Below are 15,575 nucleotides of genomic sequence, written 5' to 3'. Positions count from 1 at the left end.
ACGATATTGGAAGCCAAAAAAAACGAATGGCCCAGATCCTACCTGCAGGATAGCAAATTCATCGAAGTGGTTACTTTACTAATTGAAGCTGGCGCCGACACAAGCAACATAACGTTGAATGACGCATTAAAGAAAACTTACCCCACATTGAGTACGGTCTGGTCTCATGAGAACCGTAAGGAACGAATTCGGGATAAGGAGCCTTTAAAGGTTTCTGCTAAGAGTACAGATGAACATAGCGAACACAGTATGATACTGAAGGAATTTGAGTACCGAGAGGTTGGAAAACATCAAAGTAAGTGCTTAATTATATAGCTGGACGACAAGTTTATTTCTGTTGGGCTGATGCAATTTTCATATAAAGATGGTCAAAACCACGGGAGACGTTTGAATCATACTATACACAAGTACGGTCGTGGATTTCCAACATCGAGAATGCTTCAGCTATCCAATGCTCCGGACATTGACGAAGACGACGGTGTGCATGGTCCTGTAGGAGGAAACAAGTCTTCGCCTCCGTTCACCTTATTTGAAACAATGTCCATAGACGAACGAGCCAAGATGTTTATAGGGTCTTTGTTTGAATACCTTGGTATCAAGCTGTTTGTATCCGAGCAATATTTTATGCTTGAAAGCACTCTAAGCTGTAGTGGAACATCTCCAAAGTGGGCACTGCAATTTGATATGATCAAAGGGATTGTGAGAGAGCCAGGCCGATTGATTGTACATATACCACCCAAAAATTCCATCTTATCGATACCGGAATGGCATAGAAACAGCCATCCAATTCTTTGCTTTATTGATGCTGTATATGTATGTAGAAGATGGTCTAGTCGGCTACATCAGGACGCATTTTCAGACGTACTCGGAGGCTCGGAATCAAAGCTTACGACTCACTTGCGTGCCATGTTGATAGCTGGTCTTAGTGTGCTCAGCATTGCTAGTGGCCACCAACTTGTCGACAAGTTGGTTCAGGCTATTTTAGCTGATAAACCAGAACCCATCAAAAATAGCGTACCTGTTGCCATACCAACAGATTGGCAGGTTTTGAATCGAATCAAGTGCGGATGCAGTTCGAAATTTTTTCATCGTCCATTATCAGCAGTAGCTGCTGCTAAAGCTGTTGGGATTGATATTTGGATGGATCGACCAATGGAAACAGTAACCAGAGTGTGGGACTTGCACTGTGATGCACTGATAAGAAACATTGATGCTACTAAGGTCATCTTCATAACACACAGATGGAGTGATGGTGAGATAGAATATGCTGACATTATGGAAAGAAGATCGAACCAACCTGGTCCAATTAGTGGTATGTCGGAAAAGCTGCGAAGGATCCGAGATGCCTTGTTCACTCATACTCGTTACATTTTGATGGATACAATCTGCATTGACAAATCCAATCTCTCTGAGCTCGACGAGGCTATTCGATCAATGTACAAGTGGTATGCTAGCTGTCGGGCGGTCGTTTTGGATTCTGGCACTCCTCTTGCGGTATGGCGCGAGAGAGGTTGGTGCTTACAAGAAGGAGCTGCAGCTGGAGTCCTATGTGGAATATCGGATGATGGAAATCTTGTTTCGATAAAACAACTGGCAGTCGAGCAGAAGCAAGAGCTTTGTACACTGGATCTTCATCTATACTATCGAGCAGGAAATGCAGCTGAGATATTGGCAAGAATGGATGCACGAGCAACGACAAGGAAAGAAGATATGACGTATGCATTGACGGGTATATTATCGGTACACTTGACATTGGCATATGGTGAAGGCTTAAAGTCTCGAGAGAGGTTGCTATACGAGCTCGCAATCCAAAAAGGCGATTTGTCATTTTTGAGTTTTTCCATTACAAAAAAAATCACTGGCAATCACCTACCGGCTATATCAGATACCAAATTTTTGATCGCCAGATGTGTGCAGGCTGCGACACCTTCAACGGTTAGTCATTTGGGAATATCCATTGTAGTGCAGCTCATTAGCGGAATTGCACAGAAGACATTACTAGATAATTTGGGTCGTTGGTAGGTCCTCAGGTTTGCTAAAGGCAAGTATTTGGGAATAGACGAGTTTATCAAAACAGCGGAAAAATCTAAAATCAAAGCCTCCACATCTTTGGAAGTGGCAATTATACAAAACATAAGATCCATCATGCTGGTGGAGATATATGGTACAGACCGACAGGCAGGCGAAGGGCGACCATTGAAGATTTGTAGCCCCATTCAATGCTGCCAGATAGAAGAAAACGAGTTTCAAAGATTGTTCAGTCTTATCAACGTAGATTTTGAAAGGATATGGCTAGGTGATAAACCTGTTAAGAGCGCAACATTCCCATGGTCAGGCGAACAGAGCATCTCATGGTCAGCAAGGCGAAGAAGACCTTAACTGAGGATTTCAAGACTCTACCGATGACTAAGCTTCGCTACGAGGTCGCCGAACGGGATCAACAAGTACAACAAGTAAATATTTTGCTTGCGGGTTGGTGTGTCACGGACGTGAGGTAAAATTGAGAATGTGTTACATACTATTCTCATGACAAGTAAAAGAGATCTCAAAGATATCTTAAAGATCTGACATGGTCATCGAATACTGGACGTATCTGAGTGAGAAAAATGACGGATGAGAGGTTGATGGCATCCCTTGGTATTTGCTGTCACCTGCAAATCTCTGACTGCAAAATCTTCGGCTTTTGAAACCGTGGTTCTCGTTCATCAAAAATCTTGCGATCGCTTGTATAAAAGGGGTTATGAATATGGCCATTGTTGGTATCCACATTGTCCGGAAAACAAAGTAATATGGAACGGTTCTGTTTGCTTGTATTGCACAAAGCTACGTTACATCGAGCTTGTCAGGCTGAGGTACCTAAATCCAGCATTAAGGACTATTTCCAAATATACGAAAGATCATCGGTCTGCAAGGCAAATTGTGGATCAAGTACAAATTAACATTTCTATCTATTTGAAGATATTGAATGGAATATATGTAAGTGGTGTTAATAGCAGCTGGTTTAAAGACTCAAATTGTGAGATTGTATTTGCAAAAGGCGAGTCGATACGCGACGAACAGATTGTATTCCGTGACACCATTTCCATGCAAAATAAAACAAAAGGTTGCATAAAACTATATATATATTTTCATCCGATTGGATATCGACGGCTTTTACAGAGTGCCACCTTTGTGGAGCTCGGCAATCCCATGGAAGATTCTTCTCAGTCCTTGACTTTACGTTCCCTATTTGCACGAACTTACCTAGTGGAAATCTAGTTGCATTTTGCTCTCTGCAAGTCACTGCACAATGAGCAGTTGGAAGAAGAACAAGACAGTGAGAGTGCTGGTTGCATGATAGTCGATGTGACGTTCATTATCTTTAGGTTATATCGCGATGTTACTGTGGATGTCTATGGGCTTACCATTTATGGCGTATTTCCAGCGATGGCGTTACGATCAAGTTTTTAAGTTCGGCCGATGCAAACAAAGCTGAACGATGGTGTCAAAAGCAGAAGAGTACCACCACCGCGTTTGGATTTCAGTGTTGATATGGAAGATACGCGAGGGATATCAGCAAAACTCAGAGGATTTGAGTGGAAATGATGTTGAGAGAAAGCGAACGAAACGACGCATTCCAAATGTCCACTGTCAATAGGGTCAGTCGGATAGAGGTGCTTCTACGAGAATAGAAAAACATAGTGAGAATCCTGTTTATTGGACCCAGTATAACTTGTGTGAGAACGAGATGGGATTGATCGTGACCGAGATCCTAAAATTACCCCTAGGTAAAATTGACCATTGAGCCATAAAGAGGGCTAGATTCTTGACCTCTTTTCCTCTTTCACTGACAATATGTATTTCTCCTTTCCAGCCAAGACGGTGCTCCTTGTACTAGCTTTTGTAGCTCTGGGGACTAGCCAAGAGGACGAGACGCCACAAGTGATTGCCGCTCGACTCATCAATGAGCGTATGGGGGTTGATCAAGGCTATAATCTCAATTTGCGACACCCAGAGAAGTTTGGTAAATGCTGTTTAAGATGACATGATCGGCCATGTGGTATTATTCTAACGAACAGTGCCGATAAAGGATATATTCATAGTGCATACACACCGTTTGTACGATTGCCACCTGATCAAGAAATTCGCCAAGGAGAAGCTTTTGGGTCACGACTTCCTTATGTGCCGTCCATGGCCCTTGCTGTGTTAAGCGAATTCAAGTACTACGGGCCAACGGAAGCCATTCTGTTCAAAGGAAGAGTTTCTCCCAAAACCGTCCAATGTTATCCCCGGCTCAAACCTGAGTATCCCATTACCATCAAGTTTTCTACGTTTAACTATGACCATGCGGCGTCTCAGTGGTTTCAACGCACTCTATCTGGTCCGGAATATCCAGGTATAAAGGAAATCACAGGCACCATTCGCTCGGTACGCATGATTGGGCGAGATCTTGAGCTTGTCATCGATCCTTTGCAAGAGTTAGTCCAATACATTAGTGTTGCCGACACCGTGAAGTTTGGAAGCATAGAGTATGGTTGGGGTCCCGCATCTAGTTTTGGTTGCGCCCATTGCACCAACGCGACAGCAGAATGCCGGTGTCAAAGTCTCGATACGCCGCCCACCGTTATTTTGCAAAAGCAACGTCTTGATTGATAGCTAGACTTAGTGGCTCAGGTCGAGAGGGGTACTCGATATAGCGTCTTTATTCTAGCTGTTGTTCTGTTCAGAGTCATAGTATAGGGAAAAGCCCATTATATGAATAAAAGCGTTTGCACTATATGAGTGCAAGAGTCTGTTTCGTGAATAATTCGACATTGTAGTTGGCTGGTCAGATTGCGGATTGTGATTTTTTGACAACCGTCGGTACTGGCTCTGAGAACAATTTCCTCCGACGGCTTTAAAAGAAAGTGTATTATACAATGATTGACGATGTGCGGAAGATATATGGAACTGGTACTTGAAAGTAAAATGATTTTTAATAGAATGGCTACCAGCGTTTATTAGCAAATTATTCAGGTATAGCATATGAGCCTTGGTATTTACAGACCCACAACTTGCGCTTAAAGCCTCCCTTCAAACACCATAGCGGACTTCATGGCAAGCCAGAAACCTTTTGAAAGAGAACACTACGCATATGTCTGCGGTAGCATTGATTTTTCTTCCATCGATGCACACTGCCTGAATTATAGTGAAGAAGGACGCCTAAGTTAAAAGACTGGTGTCTGATTTTCCTGACGACCTCAGTCCGTGCTTACGCTACAGTCTATTTTAATTTTAACATGAAAATGAATGAAACAAGGAAGGTGGTGGAGGAGTATGAAAATGGTGGAAAAAGTTTGAATATGATGAAACGAAAAGCTCGAGAATAGGATAGTAATCTAAAGATGGAGAAATAATGCAAAACTGAAATTTGACCCAGGTGAAAAAAAATATTATTATGTACAATATAGTCTTATTACAGGCTGGTGCAAGCCGACACAAATGTTGGTCGAAAGCACTTGTTGTGTTCGACAGCTGAGCGTTTACATGTTTAATCTTTCGCCCGTTAAATTTCCACATTCTCATCACGATCAACTACCGTGATAAATTCATTGAGATCCTCTAACTCATTTTCTTCCATCTCTTGTCTGGCGCTATTCGTGACTATCTCATCTTCGAATGTTTGCTCACCAAATTGGCGTTGATAAAACTTGAACATATCGTTGAGTGAGGTCGGAAGAGTAAAATCTGCAATTTCCACACCTAAGAGTAGGTATTGAATAGGAGTGGTGAGCGAGTTGCATCCACGTTTTAGCAACATTTTAAGCTTTCTACTTACCAGCTGAAATGCAAGTACAACCAAAGCGAGGATCACGAATAATGGCATCTTTCTTTTCTTCTACGGACGCCATCCAATTCGTAACCTTTTCAAATAAAAAGACGCGCTTATCATCACCTTCTACCATGTCCCTTGAGTGGACAGAATCAGCTAATGCGATTGCTTTAACCTTTTCCTTGAACAAATCGAAATTGGAATTGAGTTGTTCTTCGATTAGATGTCCAGCCCAGCCTTGGCCCATGATGGCTATGTTCGAAGCGGCCGAAGGTTTGATATAATGCTCAAATACGTGGTGTATGTGGTTCTCTGGTGTGTCGCTTTCTGAAATATAGATAGATTTGGACCCCATTCTTTTGTTCTACAAGAGTGATTATGAGAAATGAGGAAGAAAGCGCGGCCAGATGAAGGTAATACTTACCCAGCTCTGATTAGCGGACCAATAGTTGGCATTTGGGTTTGTTATAATGACTTGATAGCCCTGTTCTAGCGCTTTCAAACATGTTGTAATCATGGATCCTTCATTAATATTATCGTCGCACATTACGCGTCTGGACCATTGACCAATGGAAAGTTGGCTGCCGGGGATGAGAACTAGGAGCTTGTCTGGAGTCGTCAAGGCGTCTCGTGTCATAAGAATATAGGTATGTGGTTCGGAGGATCCAATTGTCACGTTGGAAGGGACAGGAGCTTTGATCATATTGAGAGGTAGCTGCTCTAACTTTTGGATTACCATGTCAGCGATGATCCCTAACGAAAAGAAAGTCAGAACGCAGAAGAAGCTGGAGAGAAGGAGGGTGCAGCCAGGTGCAAAAGAATAGAATCATACTTGTGAAAGCTTCGTATCTAGCTTCATTATAAACTCTATCCTTGAGCTTATATTCGAAATCGTAAGGTGTGTCTGGTGGGTGGCAAGCAAGGTTAGATGAATGAGTATTTGTACCTTTTGTGAATCCTGAAAGGCGATGCAGCATACCTGACTGTATACTACGTATGGATCCATCAGGCTTGACGTAGTACCCAAAACCAGCCAGGGTAGACGGGAATGATTCAACTTCCTTATTTTTTGGTTTTTTGCGAAGCATTTCCGAGAGACAATATGGCTTTTCGATTTTGTAGGCATGGTGATTTTGGAACCAGTATTCCTGAACGAAATGCAGATTTGCATAATTGGGGTGACATCAGCAAGGATTTTCAATTTCAGGTCCATAGGATTCGCGACCAGCATTTGGACTCGAAAACGTTTGTGGAAAAGGTGGCCGATATTGGCTTCCAAATGCTTAGCGCTTCATCATCCAAAATGGCTTCAACGCTTGCCAGAGATTCCTCCGACCTTGCAAGTGTTTCCAACGGAGGACAGCAAGCTGTTAATGGAACTGAGCAAACAAAAGAAGAAACGTGGTCGACTATTTTGCAAGGCGTAGCGTCTACAAAGATGGTGCCTACTAAGAATGTACTCATCCTAGGTACATCGTCGTGTTTGAAGTCAACTTATTAGCTAGAAGAGAAGATTGCTAATTTTTTTTTTCCAGGCGACCCTCACTCGGGCAAATCGACTCTGATACACAATATCAAGCACGATACTGGACCGAAACCTGTTCCTGCCGACTCGGAACAAGACGAACAACAACCAACACCATTATTGAATGTTGCTACCAGCCAGGTTACACCTATGTCGGTAGATAATTTGGACGAAGACACAAAGAATGAGCTTGCTCTCGGATTCACCTACGTTGAAGTTGCAGATGATGAGAACGAAGGTAAGGATCAAGTCGTCTATGGAAGATTCACCGAGTGTACCTCGGTATCTCAGCTATTGACCATGTCATATACGGATTGTACTCGTGTCTTTAGATACCATTGCACGTTTGGCGTTATACCAGCTTGGCCTGTCTGCCCCTGAATACTTGCCTCTACTCAATTTTGCCATCAATACTCATACCATTGCTGATTCCATGATTGTACTTGTGCTTGATTGGTCGAAGCCATGGAATTTTATTGAAACTTTACAACGATGGATCAAGGTGCTGGAAGGATTAATAGACAATGTATGCAAGGAAGGCAAAGCGCAATCTGAGCATGAGTGGAGCCGAGGACAAGCACTTGTGGACGAATTAAAGGAAAAGGGTAAGGACGACAAAGAACGAACAATGAACTTCAAATTGAATGCTGACCTTGGATCACACAGTGGAACACTATTTGCAAACTTATGTGGAGCCGTTCAATGTCAATGCAAACGGCGCGTCCAGTTCAACTTTTTCTAGCTCCGTGCCCACCGCCTCTGCTCCGCTAGTGACTACGACAACGACGGCAGATCAAGTCACTCTGCCACTTACGCAAGGTTCTCTGACCACGAACCTTGGAATACCCATAGCGATTGTGTGCTGCAAGGTCAGTTTTCAATAGATAACCTGCGTACTTAAAGAGTATAGTCACCGTTATTAAATGTGCATCGTGTACAGAGCGACCTCATCAGTCATCATGAACATACCCAAGATTACAAAGAAGAGCAATTTGACTTTATACAGCAGACATTGCGAACGATCAGTATGAAATGTGAGTTTTGAGCTTCGGAGTGGCATCAATGCTATAAGTGCGACTCATCTCATAAACGTATATCCAATTTTAGACGGAGCAGCCCTATTTTATACGTCTACTCTGCATCCCCATACCTTCCACAACTTGCGACAATATATTCTACATCGCCTACTGACAGTACCAACCAAACCGTACCCATTTTCGACACGAGCCATGGTAGTAGAACGAGACACTGTGCTGGTACCAGCAGGATGGGATTCGTGGGGCAAGATCCGGGTGCTTCGAGAAGGATTCGATTGTGAAGGTGCCAGCAGCGAGTGGGATGATGATCTTGGCGAAGATGATGAACATGAAGGAGGAGCTCGAAAAGTCTTTGAAGAAGTAATACCAGACCCGGAAGCGGATGAGCAGGTAAGAAATAGCTGAGGCATGGAGTGAGAGAGTTGACTTCAAAATGAGCGAGTGGAAACAACTTGAACTATCTGTATCACTCATCCCCTTCATTGATAGCCTCTGAATCTTCAACCAGCAATTGCGGCAGAGGATGAGCAGGTGTTCCTTGAGCGACATTTTGAAACTTTGCAAAGAACATCTGAGAGTCCGAGCAGACCAGGCACTGGAGCTCTTGCATCGTCTACCATGCCGAGTGTTATGGGACCATTGGGAGTTTCGACCACCGCTATCAACCTTACCAACATGGGAGCGGACAGAGATCTAGATACTGATGATATCGCTGGTCGTCTAGCCAAACTCGGCCGAGTTAAGGTCAGTACGCGTGCATGTTTTACACACTGGTTGAAATTGTCGACGTTATGGGCTTAACAGTATGGCTTTTTTTTTTTTTTTTCTCTCTCAGGAATCATCATTGGGTAAAGGCAGCAGTGCCAAATCCAACTACTCTCCCTCAACATTGGGAGAAAGAGCAACGAGTCCTACTAGTCCAGGTGGACCTGCTTCTCCAAATGGTACAGGTGGACCATCTCAAAATGAAGTGCTTGCCAATTTTTTCCAATCTCTCTTGTCCAAAAAAGCATCGTCTGGAGGAGCAGCATCACCCACTCCATCATCAACATCACCGACGGCCAGTGGACGAACTAGTAGCGATGATACGAGGAGAGCACCAATGAGCCGAAAGGACGTTCAAAAGGAATTGGATCGAATGCGAGGGCTTGCCGGCAAGTAGAAAAAGTAGTAGATGAAAGTAGAAACACCCGCCATCTTTTCAACGCCTGTTTTGGTTATTATATCTCTCTTCTCTTTATTTTATTTCCTTCTATAAATCAACCTACAGTAGCATTATATAGTCCCATCTATTTATTTGTCCACAAATCTTGCTTTAAAGGCTTGTCATGGATGGTGTCAAGAGTCGATAGAACACGTTGTCGAATATCCATTTCAATTTCTTGCATGGTTCTGTTGGCGTCAATCAACTGTCACATATCGAAGAGAGTTAAAGCATGCTTGAGAATGTATTGCAAAACTATTAACGGTCCTACCTGCCACAAAGAGTCCTGAAGTTGCAAAAACAACTCTCGTACATTGATTTGCATTTCGCGTTTCTCATATCGCTCCTCTCCGAATCCACCGCGTTGCTCAGCAGCTTCAATGGGTAAATCCAGAAACAGCACCAGATCAGGTGTGAGCAAGCCGACATCGGGCTGCTTGCACCAATTCATATCCAGGCCCTAACGCGTAGCGTGATCAGAACTACCATCCGCTTACTGCCTTTCGGTCGACTCTTTGCTTACCTTTGCCGCAGTAAATGCCACGCCTGAATATACGTATCGATCCACGACCAGCGTGGTACCAGAGAGAAGCATTGAGCGCATATTATCCCTGTGCGCGGATGTCGGTTAATTAAAAAAGTGACAAACGTGCCAATACGACGGAGGAGAGCACGGGACTATCCAAAGTTTTGAAACTTACATGGCTTCCCAGCGATTAGCAGAGAACAATAAGTGGACTGCTTGGTCGTTTAGTTCGGTTGCATTGGTCAAGTATGAGTTGATCATTTGTCCTGTGCTGGTTGTTCTATCTATCTTGGCCGTTAGCAAGGCTATGGATTTCGCAGGGGCCAACGATCTAGTTTGGCGTCAAATTACCTGGAAATTTTAGAAGCTTCGAGTCAATGTTGCATGCAGTCAGGTAGTTGACGAGATTGGAGCACTGTGTTGATTTCCCGGATCGGTCACAGCCTTCAAGCACAATGAGTGCACCACGTTTGACCATGTTGGCGAGTTTTGGATACGAAAGGCGCGGCATGTACAGCGAGTCGTTGTTTTAAAATTCAATTTCCAGAGCAGCGAACGGTAAAGAAAGGGGGCTTCTTTTTGTCTACGTGATTTTTTTTTATTTTTATTTTCTACCATGATACTTTTATCATTCTAAACACTATTCAAATGAAAGTCATTAAAAGCGATTGTAAGGCAACTGAAAAGCAATCGACGACCGTTGAAATCATTGGAAACCATTGAAATGGCCACCCCAAACACAATCGATACACTAATCCTTCTTTTTGTTGGGCTTTTGGTCTTCTTCTTCGTCTGAAGACAGCTTGCCCTTAAACTTGCCAAAAGCATTCTTGAAGAATCCGTCCTTGTCTGTGGAACCCTTTGATTCATCGTCCGTAGCACTGCTGCTGTGATCTTCCGATGATACGTCCGAGGCACTCTTTGGTGCATAATCCGAATCCACAATGGCTGCATATCGCTCAATGATCTCTTTTTGCTTTTCAGGCAAGGATCTAAAAACAGGGCGGCGTAGATAGGTTATTGACTGCTGAAGTAGAAATCACTGCAGCAAAGAAAAGTTTGACTCACCTTGGCAATTCTATTTTCAATGTAACAATTTGATCGCCGCGTGTGGTGCTGCGCAGACGACGAATACCTCTGCTTCGTAAAGAAATGTTGTCTTCTGGCTGTGATCCGGCAGGAACCTTGAGTTCGACATCTCCATCAATGGTTGGTACTCGAATAGTGCCACCGAGAATGGCTTTGTAGAATGGTATCTTGGCGTTTACAAAGACGTCAGCCTCCTGTCGTCTAAAGATCTTGGATGGTAATATCTAGAGAGCATTGTCAGCCAAAAGTTTCACGTTGACCGCTTCATTTGAAATGACACCAGGGACTGAGCATGTCTTGAACGCGCCATTCAGCGTGCCATTCGAGCACGCTGTTGCCCGCATACAGCAGCCACCTTCAGAACAGACGAGTACTTACATTTAATGAAACAAATAGATCACCGCGAGGACCACTGCCCTTCATGGGAGCATCACCTTCACCAGCCACTCGAATTCTGGAATTGTTATCAACTCCTGGCGGAATATTGACTTGTATTGTCTTTTGTTCTCGAACTCTGCCAATGCCGTTACATGACGTGCATCCAGCGCCAGGTGGGATGGCGCTTCCTGCACCTCCGCAAGTACCGCAAGTGGTTTGCATATGGAATCCACCCACCATGATAGTCTGTACGCCTGAACCTCCGCACGTCTTGCACGTTTCTTTTGAGCTTCCTGCCTTGACGCCTGAGCCCTTGCATGGGGGACAGTCGACAATCTTGTCTACCGTGACGTGTTTGGTGGCACCTTTGGCAGCATCCATGAAGGAAATGGTCAATGGTGTCTGAATATCTTCGCCTGCCACGGTACGGAATGGATCGCCACCGACGCCACCAGGGCCTGTTGATGCACGTCCGCCGAATCCACCACCAAAGAATTGGCTGAAAATGTCGTTTGGATCGAAACCGCCAGGGAAACCGCCAGGTCCACCAGCACCTCCTCCAAATCCTCCTGGACCAGGTCCTATGTGTCAAAAAGGATATTCAATAAACATGTTGAGCCATTGTAAATGTATTCCGTTACTGAAATGTGGTAATCGTACATACCATCGGTGAAGGAATGTCCATACTGATCGTATTGGGCTTTCTTTGATTCGTCTGATAAAATTTCGTATGCACCTTGAATCTCTACAAACTTTTCTCGTGCATCTTTGTCTTTGTTTGTATCCGGGTGGTATTTCTTGGCCAGTTGGTAATATGCCTTTTTGATGTCTCCTTGTGAAGCTGTTTTACTGATACCCAAGACTTCATATGGATCCTTCTTCATCGCATTTGACGGTGCTAAAATAGAAATATGATGGATGGAGAACAAGTTTTAGGCAAAGGAATAATATAGATATAAATGAAACGCAATATGTGTTTAATGCTGAGTGTTGTTATTTACCTGTAGCATGAAACGACCTCTGCTATTGACAAAGCGGTTAGAAATGATCATGCAAAAAGTTCACATTGACAGCGTATTTAACGAACCTGTTGTTGAAAAAGCGATGATGCAGCAGCCAACGAGGGAACAAAATCTAAACATAAAGTCAGCCGATATTCACGATATATGTGTCTTTATCGACGTCAAGTGTTGTATGAAAGGAAGGCTAAGGTGGGTTTACTTTACCATTGCGTAGGCGAGCCGTTGTCGATGAGTTGAGGAGGGTCGACCAGGGTACAAACTGGCCGTGGGTTGAGGAAAAATGTCTTTGACATATTCTAGACGTATTCTTGGCCCACTTCAGCGTTGCTGGACCAACAATGCGCGACATTGCTTGGTATGGTGGATTTCAAAATTAATTATTACTGGCCGCACTCGACTCAGTGGCCTTGCTCGGAAATCCAACCACGGTTCGGCGCACACGTGACCAATTGTGACAGCTGTGGCTTTGCATCTGAGTGTTAAAGGCGGAGTCAGTTCTTTCAACGGTTTCCATTCTACGTTCCTTTTTCCCTTCTTCTTGCCCCAATTCGTAGCGGTCAGCATGAGTGTTTCCATCGCCGATCTGTTTGAGGATTACCTTGAGAGTAAGTAGATTGTGATTCGTATTATGCAAACCTGTAGTCATTGAGAACTTACCTGTTAATCTTACTCCGAACTCAGCGCTACACAATCTCCCGTCAGAGATGGATCAAAACATGCACGAGTTACGAACGATGGACGAGGAATTTCAAAGTAAATGAGTGATTTTTTGGGCTGTTGACAAAATGGGAGTGATACTGATGCTCGCCTCCTTTCTCTTAGAACTCAGAGAAACTTATACCAAGCACCGGCGATCATATACCAAACAAACGCGACCAACTGCAAACTCACCCGCATCGACACCAGTGTCTCCGTCGCCACCGCCAATCAACCTTGTAGCCTCCAGACTACAAATTGAAAAGGAGTACAAAGTAGCAATGCAGAAGCAGGATAACAAGATTGACCTGGCCATGCGAATGTATGACTTGATATCACGGCACATCGAGAGATTGGATTCTCAGATAACAAAGAGCGGTGTGTCAGGTGTCGACTGGATAGGAACAAAGAAAGAAGCACCCTCAAACGACAAGTTGTTTATGGATCATGGTAAGCTTTCGAAATATGGCTTGTATGGAAAGGACAATTATGTTGTACAAAGCGCCTAATGTTGATTACAGTGAACGAAATGAACGCAGGTTTGACTCACAAGAGGCCACATGGACTTGTGCCTAGCTCATCACGTAAAAGGTAATGTTCAAATTTCGGTCTTTGACGGTGAAAAGAAGGACTTGAGTAATTGATAATTTCTATAGTAACAGGACAGCGCATTCGTCTCGACCTAATCCTAACCAAGCAGGGTCCGACGGTGTACCCGACCTGGATATCGACCCCAATGAACCCACTTACTGCTACTGTAATCAAGTTTCATTTGGAGACATGGTGGCATGCGATAGTGAGAGTGTGAGTATTCTGGGCTGAAAGTTCATGTTTCAAGCTGTACCTTTTTGGCACGGCTACCATATGCGTTTTACGGCCATTATGACTAATCCGACTTTTTCTTTCGCTCTCTCTTCTTTTCTTTTTATTTATCCCAGTGTGAGCGAGAATGGTTTCATTACCAGTGTGTGGGTTTGGTGGAGCCTCCAGCTGGAAAATGGTATTGCGATGATTGTTTGGAGGATATGAATATGCGAAAGCGAATGAGAAGATCCCCGAGCTCTGTCAGCTTCAACTAAACGAACATGTATCTCCCCATACCTCCGCATACACCACACCAGCTAATTAAATTGATAATTGGTTTATTCTGAATACGCATCGTATTCTTTCTTTTAGCATTTAATGGACATCCGTTCCATTCAAACCATTTTCTTTGATTTAAAGCATCCTGTAATAGTTTAACATCCAACCCCAACCAATTTTTTTTTAATGTACACACATGATGAACCAAGCTACGCGTTTTTTCTCAATACATAATGAGGTGAACAATCAAAACAATATCACTTGCAATGCATTCATAAATGGCCAAAACGTCGCCATTTGCAACCAATTTTTTTTTTTTACCCTCTTTGTTTGCTTGGATTAAAACAAGTCTCCCCCACCCAATGTGTTCTGTTATGCATATTGGGCGTGCACGGAGCCAGTCATCAAATTGCGGTAAAGTCTCTCGGATAGTGGTTTCACCCTGCATCGGAATCGAGTAGAACAGCCCAAAGCAAGGAAACATCAAACACGGAGTGCCTCACCAGTAGGGTTCAAAAGCGATAACTTGGTTTGCTAGGTAACACTGAACACCACTGACAGAATGCTACCATTCTGCCGGCCTATCATCACACATGACATAAAGAGCGTCTTAACTCATGAGGTGAAAATCGTCCCCAACATTGTAAGATAAACGAGGCTAAGATTTAAATATTAGCTTGGCTTACCATATTCCATCAACGGGTTTGTAATTGTTTCGATCGGTCTGTAGTTTAGACGCTGTGACAGAAGGAATACTAGCTATCTCGGCAATAGGTTCGGCACATGCTATGTTGAGCACGTTTATGCGTAATGGTGCATATTGGCTTCATCATTCTATTATTGAACCCTCATGACGGTGATTGATAAAGGTCAACGGCCAGAGAACAAGGATTTACGGGAGGTGAGGGAGTCGAGAAAATGTGGAGCGGGGGTACTGAGGTCTACAGCGCCTAGTGGATCTTGGGCACTACCTTGACTGAATAACACTTGACTTGATATAATCTATATCGCACACATGCCTAAGATCAGCTGAAGCCCAATGAAAGAAGAATAAGATAGGATCTGACGCTCCATGGCCCCCTCCTTCCATCCATTTTAGAAAAAAAAACCACATCATCCTTATTGCACTGAGATGAGCTGGTGACAATGACTTATATGGTATTCCTTATAGTAGAATGAAATTGTTCCTTTTGACTCATACCTTGGGTTTGCAACTCCCAAAAA

The 15,575-nt window shown here is 43.6% G+C and overlaps 7 protein-coding genes across 7 annotated transcripts; 4 read left to right on the top strand and 3 right to left on the bottom strand.

Annotated features, from left to right (window-relative positions):
* The first annotated feature begins 356 nt into the window (after positions 1 to 356).
* Positions 357 to 2,175, top strand: K450DRAFT_231465 (uncharacterized protein). The gene has a single exon (XM_051587431.1). The coding sequence runs from the start codon at positions 436 to 438 to the stop codon at positions 2,020 to 2,022; it is 1,587 nt and encodes a 528-aa protein (XP_051446474.1). The 5' UTR covers positions 357 to 435; the 3' UTR covers positions 2,023 to 2,175.
* A 1,699-nt stretch (positions 2,176 to 3,874) lies between these two features.
* K450DRAFT_231461 (uncharacterized protein) lies at positions 3,875 to 4,659 on the top strand. The gene is made up of 2 exons (XM_051587430.1): positions 3,875 to 4,009; positions 4,070 to 4,659. The coding sequence occupies exon 2, from the start codon at positions 4,171 to 4,173 to the stop codon at positions 4,630 to 4,632; it is 462 nt and encodes a 153-aa protein (XP_051446473.1). The 5' UTR covers positions 3,875 to 4,009; positions 4,070 to 4,170; the 3' UTR covers positions 4,633 to 4,659.
* Positions 4,660 to 5,357: 698 nt separating this feature from the next.
* Positions 5,358 to 6,884, bottom strand: K450DRAFT_231454 (uncharacterized protein). The gene is made up of 5 exons (XM_051587429.1): positions 6,771 to 6,884; positions 6,624 to 6,695; positions 6,216 to 6,544; positions 5,798 to 6,155; positions 5,358 to 5,721 (listed from the first exon to the last, which is right to left on the bottom strand). Exons 1-5 carry the CDS (start codon positions 6,877 to 6,879, stop codon positions 5,525 to 5,527), a joined length of 1,065 nt encoding a protein of 354 aa, XP_051446472.1. The 5' UTR covers positions 6,880 to 6,884; the 3' UTR covers positions 5,358 to 5,524.
* Positions 6,885 to 7,042: 158 nt separating this feature from the next.
* On the top strand, positions 7,043 to 9,640 carry K450DRAFT_231451 (uncharacterized protein). The gene is made up of 8 exons (XM_051587428.1): positions 7,043 to 7,260; positions 7,327 to 7,554; positions 7,649 to 7,921; positions 7,983 to 8,185; positions 8,257 to 8,350; positions 8,424 to 8,743; positions 8,885 to 9,097; positions 9,189 to 9,640. Exons 1-8 carry the CDS (start codon positions 7,071 to 7,073, stop codon positions 9,513 to 9,515), a joined length of 1,848 nt encoding a protein of 615 aa, XP_051446471.1. The 5' UTR covers positions 7,043 to 7,070; the 3' UTR covers positions 9,516 to 9,640.
* On the bottom strand, positions 9,579 to 10,635 carry K450DRAFT_231446 (uncharacterized protein). Its single transcript, XM_051587427.1, has 5 exons — positions 10,435 to 10,635; positions 10,259 to 10,367; positions 10,081 to 10,168; positions 9,829 to 10,017; positions 9,579 to 9,762 (listed from the first exon to the last, which is right to left on the bottom strand). The coding sequence occupies exons 1-5, from the start codon at positions 10,592 to 10,594 to the stop codon at positions 9,643 to 9,645; spliced, it is 666 nt and encodes a 221-aa protein (XP_051446470.1). The 5' UTR covers positions 10,595 to 10,635; the 3' UTR covers positions 9,579 to 9,642.
* A 15-nt stretch (positions 10,636 to 10,650) lies between these two features.
* K450DRAFT_231441 (uncharacterized protein) lies at positions 10,651 to 12,565 on the bottom strand. Its single transcript, XM_051587426.1, has 4 exons — positions 12,215 to 12,565; positions 11,551 to 12,131; positions 11,152 to 11,396; positions 10,651 to 11,075 (listed from the first exon to the last, which is right to left on the bottom strand). Exons 1-4 carry the CDS (start codon positions 12,432 to 12,434, stop codon positions 10,835 to 10,837), a joined length of 1,287 nt encoding a protein of 428 aa, XP_051446469.1. The 5' UTR covers positions 12,435 to 12,565; the 3' UTR covers positions 10,651 to 10,834.
* Positions 12,566 to 13,089: 524 nt separating this feature from the next.
* On the top strand, positions 13,090 to 14,633 carry K450DRAFT_231432 (uncharacterized protein). Its single transcript, XM_051587425.1, has 6 exons — positions 13,090 to 13,177; positions 13,254 to 13,325; positions 13,395 to 13,718; positions 13,790 to 13,859; positions 13,931 to 14,072; positions 14,207 to 14,633. Exons 1-6 carry the CDS (start codon positions 13,135 to 13,137, stop codon positions 14,345 to 14,347), a joined length of 792 nt encoding a protein of 263 aa, XP_051446468.1. The 5' UTR covers positions 13,090 to 13,134; the 3' UTR covers positions 14,348 to 14,633.
* The last annotated feature ends 942 nt before the right edge of the window (positions 14,634 to 15,575 follow it).

Source organism: Umbelopsis ramanniana (genome assembly GCF_025399195.1).
Source record: "Umbelopsis ramanniana AG unplaced genomic scaffold K450scaffold_14, whole genome shotgun sequence".
In the NCBI taxonomy this organism is placed as follows: Eukaryota; Fungi; Mucoromycota; class Umbelopsidomycetes; order Umbelopsidales; family Umbelopsidaceae; genus Umbelopsis; species Umbelopsis ramanniana.
The sequence above is the reverse complement of the archived record's forward strand: the minus strand, read 5'-3'. Positions and strand labels throughout refer to the sequence as shown.

Excerpts from the sequence above, each read along its gene's own strand:
- K450DRAFT_231465 (XM_051587431.1), top strand. The coding sequence starts at position 436 with ATGCTTCAGCTATCCAATGCTCCGGACATTGACGAAGACGACGGTGTG.
- K450DRAFT_231461 (XM_051587430.1), top strand. The coding sequence starts at position 4,171 with ATGGCCCTTGCTGTGTTAAGCGAATTCAAGTACTACGGGCCAACGGAA.
- K450DRAFT_231454 (XM_051587429.1), bottom strand. The coding sequence starts at position 6,879 with ATGCTTCGCAAAAAACCAAAAAATAAGGAAGTTGAATCATTCCCGTCT. Across the intron at positions 6,545-6,623 it reads TAGATACGAAGCTTTCACAA|GGATCATCGCTGACATGGTA; the intron begins GTATGATTCTAT and ends TCTTTTCGTTAG. Across the intron at positions 5,722-5,797 it reads TTGTACTTGCATTTCAGCTG|GTGTGGAAATTGCAGATTTT; the intron begins GTAAGTAGAAAG and ends ACCTACTCTTAG.
- K450DRAFT_231451 (XM_051587428.1), top strand. The coding sequence starts at position 7,071 with ATGCTTAGCGCTTCATCATCCAAAATGGCTTCAACGCTTGCCAGAGAT. Across the intron at positions 7,261-7,326 it reads TAAGAATGTACTCATCCTAG|GCGACCCTCACTCGGGCAAA; the intron begins GTACATCGTCGT and ends TTTTTTTTCCAG. Across the intron at positions 8,744-8,884 it reads ACCCGGAAGCGGATGAGCAG|GTGTTCCTTGAGCGACATTT; the intron begins GTAAGAAATAGC and ends GAGGATGAGCAG.
- K450DRAFT_231446 (XM_051587427.1), bottom strand. The coding sequence starts at position 10,594 with ATGCCGCGCCTTTCGTATCCAAAACTCGCCAACATGGTCAAACGTGGT. Across the intron at positions 10,169-10,258 it reads GCTAATCGCTGGGAAGCCAT|GGATAATATGCGCTCAATGC; the intron begins GTAAGTTTCAAA and ends ATCCGCGCACAG. Across the intron at positions 10,018-10,080 it reads TGGCATTTACTGCGGCAAAG|GGCCTGGATATGAATTGGTG; the intron begins GTAAGCAAAGAG and ends GCTACGCGTTAG.
- K450DRAFT_231441 (XM_051587426.1), bottom strand. The coding sequence starts at position 12,434 with ATGAAGAAGGATCCATATGAAGTCTTGGGTATCAGTAAAACAGCTTCA. Across the intron at positions 12,132-12,214 it reads TGGACATTCCTTCACCGATG|GACCTGGTCCAGGAGGATTT; the intron begins GTATGTACGATT and ends TTTGACACATAG. Across the intron at positions 11,397-11,550 it reads ATCTATTTGTTTCATTAAAT|ATATTACCATCCAAGATCTT; the intron begins GTAAGTACTCGT and ends AATGCTCTCTAG.
- K450DRAFT_231432 (XM_051587425.1), top strand. The coding sequence starts at position 13,135 with ATGAGTGTTTCCATCGCCGATCTGTTTGAGGATTACCTTGAGA. Across the intron at positions 13,178-13,253 it reads GTTTGAGGATTACCTTGAGA|CGCTACACAATCTCCCGTCA; the intron begins GTAAGTAGATTG and ends CTCCGAACTCAG. Across the intron at positions 14,073-14,206 it reads TGGCATGCGATAGTGAGAGT|TGTGAGCGAGAATGGTTTCA; the intron begins GTGAGTATTCTG and ends TATTTATCCCAG.